Source organism: Daucus carota, chromosome 7, assembly GCF_001625215.2.
Source record: "Daucus carota subsp. sativus chromosome 7, DH1 v3.0, whole genome shotgun sequence".
NCBI lineage: Eukaryota > Viridiplantae > Streptophyta > Magnoliopsida > Apiales > Apiaceae > Daucus > Daucus carota.
Genome location: NC_030387.2, coordinates 41,498,351 through 41,504,733, shown reverse-complemented (window position 1 = coordinate 41,504,733; position 6,383 = coordinate 41,498,351). Strand labels below are relative to the sequence as shown.

Here is a 6,383-nt window from a genome sequence, read left to right as displayed (position 1 = left end):
ACGATCTTATTCTTAAAAAATAATAGGTAACCAGGCATTTGAAATATAAAATATGATACCCTCTCTCAAATTAAATCCTTTTTTACTAAAGTTTGAAATTCCAAATTTTCAAAAATGTATTTGATAAAGAGAAGACGTAATTGAGTTGAGTCTGGCCAATCCTTGTCTCGAGAGAAACATCTCTTATTTGAAGATTTTTAGGGATTCGCAAATTTTAAATGTTGCATATTTGTATACGTTTTATTAAAAATTGATAAGGAACTAACAAGAAGTTATTCTGAAGATCGGAGGATGGTGCATATGAATTATTATAATTGTGTTCCGAAGATCGAAGGGTGGTGCATATGAATTATTATAATTATGATGGGCATAGGCATGTGGTTAAGGTGCTTAGGAACACCCCGTTTGAGTGATTGGTTTAAGGATTTTTTGGATGACAGAGAAACTAGAGATTCAGATCAATAAGTATAAGGACTTTTTGGATGACAGGGATATGGAGATTCAGATCAATAATTATCATCTCACTGTTAAGTAGTGAAGAAATTAGTTTAAGATTTCATGCGTATGACATTTGCACCTGATGAAGTTTGGTTCAGAATTTTATGCGTATGACATTTGCCCTTGACGGGTCAGTTGAGGGTTTTTATGATCTTGATGCTTGTCATAGGACCGCTTTTTCACCCCGAGGGAGCGAGGAAGTCTGATTGCGATGAGTTTAATTATCCCATGATTCTAATTAACTGTCTAATTAACCCATTAATAGTGGATTGTTAAATTTTTGACAAAAAAATGCATAATAAATCGCACAAAATACGAGTGATTTGCGATATGTAATTTCCAAAAATTCACATACTAAGTATTTTTGCACTCAAGTGTCGAGACGAAATGCAATTAACTCTGATTTTTAATTTGAAATCGTAATGAAGTTTAAGTTTAAGTTTAAGTTTAAGAGCTGATTGTACAACTAATGACTGCCTTCCATAACAGGAGCTTAAAACTTCCCATATAAATTACACAGGAATTCACTGTACTGGTCCCACTTAACATAATTAGGTCACTCGCTAGTCGCTACTTAAAATTAAAATGATACACTGAAAAGGATGAAGCAAGGAAAGCCCATCACAATGTAAGAGTGAAAAAATTAAAAAAGATCACAAAAAGCCTCCTAAAGTTTTTATTTAAACACTCAACAAAGCCTGCAAATGCAGGACAAAAACCAAAGACAGATATAACAACATAATCATTCACTGGTAGTACATGAGCTGATGGGCAGCAGCAGCATTCTGGAAACCCCCATCATATATCGCCTGGCTTGCCCCTGCAGCACCCATTCCCATAGATCCTTGTTTAATTGGAAGCTGCATTTGCGGGTGCAACAATGGATGGACCCCTCCCATCTTGCTCATTGCTATTTGTCGCTCGTAGGCCAAGAGATCAGAAGGGGAAAGACCTTGCATAGGTGCCGGTGCGGGAGGGGGAAGTGGATTTGAGCTCGTCCCAGGTGGAGTGGGTTTGCTTCCCCACAAGCACTAAAAAAGCAAAAATATAGATATACGAAAGGTTAAGGCAAATATCTATGTAGAATATCACAACTACATGACCTGTAAATATATGGAAGAGAGCAGTTTACAAGGGAAGTATTACAACTAAACAACACATTAGATAGCAATTGCAACATGGTACATATAGTACAGATATTCACAAAGTTCAATCAGCACTATATGATAGCAAAGGGATTGATTTGAAGAGGCAACATATTCAAAAACAATTGCATTTCTTTAAGGTCATGACATGAAAGATATAGATGATTTATACTCCAAAGTGGCAAGAGATCTACATTCTACAGTATCAAATGGACAAACACCTAATCCTTCCACTACACCTGGATGACCGTGGAGACACAAATCAGCATGTTAACTACCAATCGAAGTACCATACACCAGGGACCAATACAAATAGTACACTGTTAGTAGTTAAAGTAATTACTATCAGCTACGCTACTGCTATTAGTCAAAGTAATTACCATCAGCTAAACTACTGTTATTATTTAAAGTAATTATTGTCAGCTGCAAGCACTATTTTGTTGTGGAATACCACGCAAAATGTACTTAGCAAGTAAACTGGGCCTCTAAACTGCCAAACAATTTTTCTGAAACAAGTAAACACTGCAAAATTGCGTAATCTGACTGGAACAAATTTTTGTACACTTAGAAATTAGGCCCTATAAAGTGCCAAGTGAATTTTAAGTAATTAATCCATGATCTCTATTAACCCTCATGAAACTAAAGCAATAAACACTTAACAAGTGCTAACATAAAAAAGTGGACCTTAATTATTTTTCCGTAGAGAATTGAGTGATTATTTCCCATCTGAATAGCCAGCGCTGCCTCTGAGTGATTACTGTATCTAACAAAACCAAAGCCTTTGTCACGTTGGATACGAACTTCCTCAATTGTTCCGGCATTAAGAGCATGGAAGTGGCGGTGAAGGTCAGCCTGATTTACCTGCAATTCGGTAACAGTTTTTATCATTAATGAAATATTTTCAATTTTAATCCATAACTTGAAGGGAATAATTGTAGATCATGTTTTAGCACACATTTCCTCAACATTTATGCTGTTCTTCCATTGAGGATAATTGAAATTAGACTTAAGCACTATATTAGGTGTTGTGAACCGACTGTAAGATATTTCTTCAAGTGGCAGATACTAGATACAGCTGACTTGATGACACAAGATGGCCTTAAAAAGCTAATTCAGAAGATGCCTTGTATATCCCTGAGGGATATTTATCACTGTCATTGTTCAGATATACATTAGGTGCTGTCAGCTGTGAACTGAAGGTAAGATGTGTCTTTGGTGCTAAATTCAGCTGACTAAATTAAACAAGATGGTCTTTGTACGCCAATTCAGAACTACAGCTAGATATAGGTGTGAGATGAGTACTATAATATTGACAATTATAAAGGAAGACGCAAAGACTCTTGCCTCTGGTGAAAGGTTGCCAACGTAAACAGTAGTGTACTGAGGATTATTTTCAGGAGCATCACTGTTGACCCCCTCCTTACCATCTTCTGCAATGAATAGAAAACAAGATGTCAGTACCATGATCCATGTCCAAATCCAGACTATGCTTGTCAACATAAATCAACACCTCTTAAGCATACTCACCTGAGGAGCCACTTGTTAATTCTACAACACTTTTATTATCTAAAGTCTGCCTGTCGTCATTAGTACCAGCACCTTTGGTTGCCCAGTTACAACGTATCTGTTTGTTGCCGAGCCATTTCCCTACCCAAGGAAATTAGAAAACAGCAATATTAATTTGAAATGCATCAGATTAGGCATGTAAGAAAATTTATCGGCAACCCAGCATGATATATTTATGATGATGTGAAAACAATTAAACAGTAGATAGACTACACGCCAAAAATAATACCTGTTAGATCGTTAATTGCACTCTGAGCATCCTAGAAAAAGAATACAATTGTCCAATGTTACAAAATTACAGGACAAAAAATAAAAAATTATTCACTTTGTCCTTAAAGGTTCTTATAAGAAAATATACCGCTTGATTTTTAAAAGAGACAAACCCAAACCCTCTTGATCGCCCAGTCTTCTGATCCCACATAACCCTTGCATCACTACAGAATGAGAAAATTTAATACACACTTGATACACACTGAGCTGATAGCAATATATGAACCTATCATTATCAAAGGATGGAAAAAAGGCGACACTTACGAGCAACTCTGATAGACAGAAAAACATGCATACAACGTAGCGTCAGTGACTTCAGGGCTGAGATCGCCAACAAAAATGTTATAGTGACCTACAAAAAGAAAGGGTGTTATCAAGCATATACACATGCACACTATATACAAACTGAAATTCTATGTGGTTAAATGCATGCTGGAAAAATCTTTAATTTGCAAGTAAAACTTTGTGACCTACTTGACGTATCCTCCCTCTGCCCGCCAGCATATGCCCAATTGACTTTTATAGGCTGCCCAAATCTGTAAATTACAATTAAAATTAAAGATACACATTAACATTTCTGAGGCTGTATGCACATGTATGGGTCTTATTAAGCTGGCAAAATTTCTTGTTTTTTGCTAGTATGTATCACAAATTGAAAAAAAAATGTTCTATTATATTACTTGACCCTTATAAGAATGTGTTTAAATATAACATTAGAGCAATTAACTTTAGTAGAGTCTTATTCACATAATACTCCTAGTTATGCATCTTCTTATCATATTTACCTAGACTACAAATGATTTAGTTTACAATATTCTTTGACATAATTAAAAACATCAACCGCAGAAGCTTATCAGAATGTATGTTGTTAATGTATAATTATTATTGCATCATTGTAGCTATACACCTGTTTGCAACCAAAAAGTTCAAAATGTCTACAAAGCCACTGCCATGTCTTTACAATCTTACGTGTCCGGCCTAATGCACTACCAAACAAAGTTTCTAGCTTTCACTTTTAACTAAGCAACAAAATTTAATAGTACACAGCTTACAGATGCCTTCCGTTAAGTGACAATATAGCAAGTGCAGCCGATCTGCGGTCGAAGTAGTGAATAAATCCATAGGATGACTGCAGAGAAAATAATATCAGTAGTGAGAATATATACTATAATATACAGTCACTAGAAGAAAAAGGTAAAGACAAAATCCAATGGCTACACTTAATAAAGATGATACACAGTACTTTAATGCATGCTCGTTGTTTGACAAACTCATGCATCAGGAATAAATACCTTCTCTTTTCTAATTAGCTTGCAGCCTTCAACAGGACCAGTAGAGACAAAAACTTCCTGAAGTAGTGGCTCTGTCACCTGTGTATGAATGTTTCCCACGTACCTACAGTCACAAAAATAGAGAAACTACAAGTTGTCGTAGAGCATAGATCTAACACAATCCTGTAGAAATTTCCAGTTATCAACTAGCGGAACTTACAACCAAAGACCACAACACATTCCATATTATGACATATGCATAGTAAAAATAAGGCTACAAGAAAAAATAAAATCTACAGCTAAGACCAAGAAAGAGAAATACAGAAAATAGAGAACCATGAACTGAAAAGAGAGAATATGAAAAATGTATGAACAAGACTCACACACTGCGGCATGTAGTTGGATCAAACCCAGGAGGCAGATTTCCACTTGGAATTGGCTCAATCTGCAAAATGGAAGAGTCAAAAAAGGAAAGGAAAAGAAAGCAGAGATAAAATAGAAAGTAATGCAGGATAGTAACACATCTTCCCAGAATACCCAATTTTTATCCCCCCACCCTAAACAGAAATCATTATACAAAAGAAAAAGTGCCCGCTTTGTCTTTGCACCAACCACTTAAGCTTAGCTACTTACAGGCATCACAAACACGGGAAATCATATAACAATTATAAAAAAGATTTACACACACAAATAACAAGTGTTTACCAGGAGTCTGTTATCTAAAATTCTGGGTGTTGTGTTATAGTTTATTAAAACAAGTTTTTTTTTACCTGAAAGACAGAGATGAAATATACAGCTTACTTTAAAAATAAATTGCAGAGATAGTAAACATAACAAAATGCCCAAAGTGATTAACAGAAAACCTAGAATTGGTAATAAAAGCAAAGAAATCCCTATGGAAGTGAGAAAATAAGTGGGAATAAGAGATAATAATACTGATAATAATAACGATTGGTCGGGAATCGAGAGAAAGGACCTGAGGAGGGGGAGGAGCTAAAAAGCCAGGATGATAGAGCGAATGTTGTTGAAGAAGAGCTGCTTGCTGCTGCATCAAGGCTGCTTCCTGTTGCTGCTTCAAACGCTGCTGCATTCTGACTCCCACACTCAATTATTCTATTCTATTCTATTCTATTCAATTGATCGATCCAATTCTCTTCTAACAAAAGGACCCGATGGATTGCTTTATTTTATGCCCTAGCACTTGCCTTTCGTTTCCAAATGGACTCGAGACTCGCCCGGGTGAATTTTAGGAATGTTCCAGATTCAAGTCATAACCATCCCCTTTCCTTTTTTACACTTTTGCCCTTTCCAAATTGCTTGCCCTTTTATTTTTATTATTTTTCTCCAAGTTATTTGTCATTTTATTTTTATTATTTTTGTCTATTTAAACTCAGCTTTTCTCTCCATTATGTATTAATTATAAATTTGTATCTGAATTTAAGTGCAACTAGTTGAAAATCCGCGCGTTGCGGCGGCCTATAAAAATTATATTAATTATTTAATATTAATATTTGTAGAATAAAATAATTTTGTGGTTGTCTGATAAAAAGTATATTAATGATTCAAAATTAATATTTGTAGGATAGAATAAATTTTATATTATAAAAATCTTGATGTAATACTAATAATAATA

General features: G+C 35.2%; 1 protein-coding gene across 2 annotated transcripts; it reads right to left on the bottom strand.

Annotated features, from left to right (window-relative positions):
• Positions 1–956: 956 nt before the first annotated feature.
• On the bottom strand, positions 957–6,009 carry LOC108196604 (oligouridylate-binding protein 1B). 2 transcript variants are annotated; one of them, XM_017363957.2, is made up of 12 exons: positions 5,727–6,009; positions 5,134–5,195; positions 4,772–4,874; positions 4,532–4,608; positions 3,954–4,015; positions 3,744–3,831; positions 3,568–3,643; positions 3,439–3,469; positions 3,171–3,290; positions 2,988–3,073; positions 2,328–2,504; positions 957–1,529 (listed from the first exon to the last, which is right to left on the bottom strand). In XM_017363957.2, exons 1-12 carry the CDS (start codon positions 5,838–5,840, stop codon positions 1,245–1,247), a joined length of 1,281 nt encoding a protein of 426 aa, XP_017219446.1. In that variant the 5' UTR covers positions 5,841–6,009; the 3' UTR covers positions 957–1,244. The 2 variants fall into 2 exon arrangements, with proteins under 2 accessions (XP_017219446.1, XP_063937531.1); XM_064081461.1 differs by having other exon boundaries at positions 2,988–3,070; positions 5,727–5,988.
• Positions 6,010–6,383: the final 374 nt, after the last annotated feature.

Coding starts and splice junctions, on each gene's coding strand:
- LOC108196604 (XM_017363957.2), bottom strand. CDS start 5,840: ATGCAGCAGCGTTTGAAGCAGCAACAGGAAGCAGCCTTGATGCAGCAG. Junction 4,609..4,771: donor AGCTAATTAGAAAAGAGAAG/GTATTTATTCCT, acceptor TTTTCTCTGCAG/TCATCCTATGGATTTATTCA. Junction 1,530..2,327: donor TCTACGGAAAAATAATTAAG/GTCCACTTTTTT, acceptor TTGCTTTTTTAG/TGCTTGTGGGGAAGCAAACC.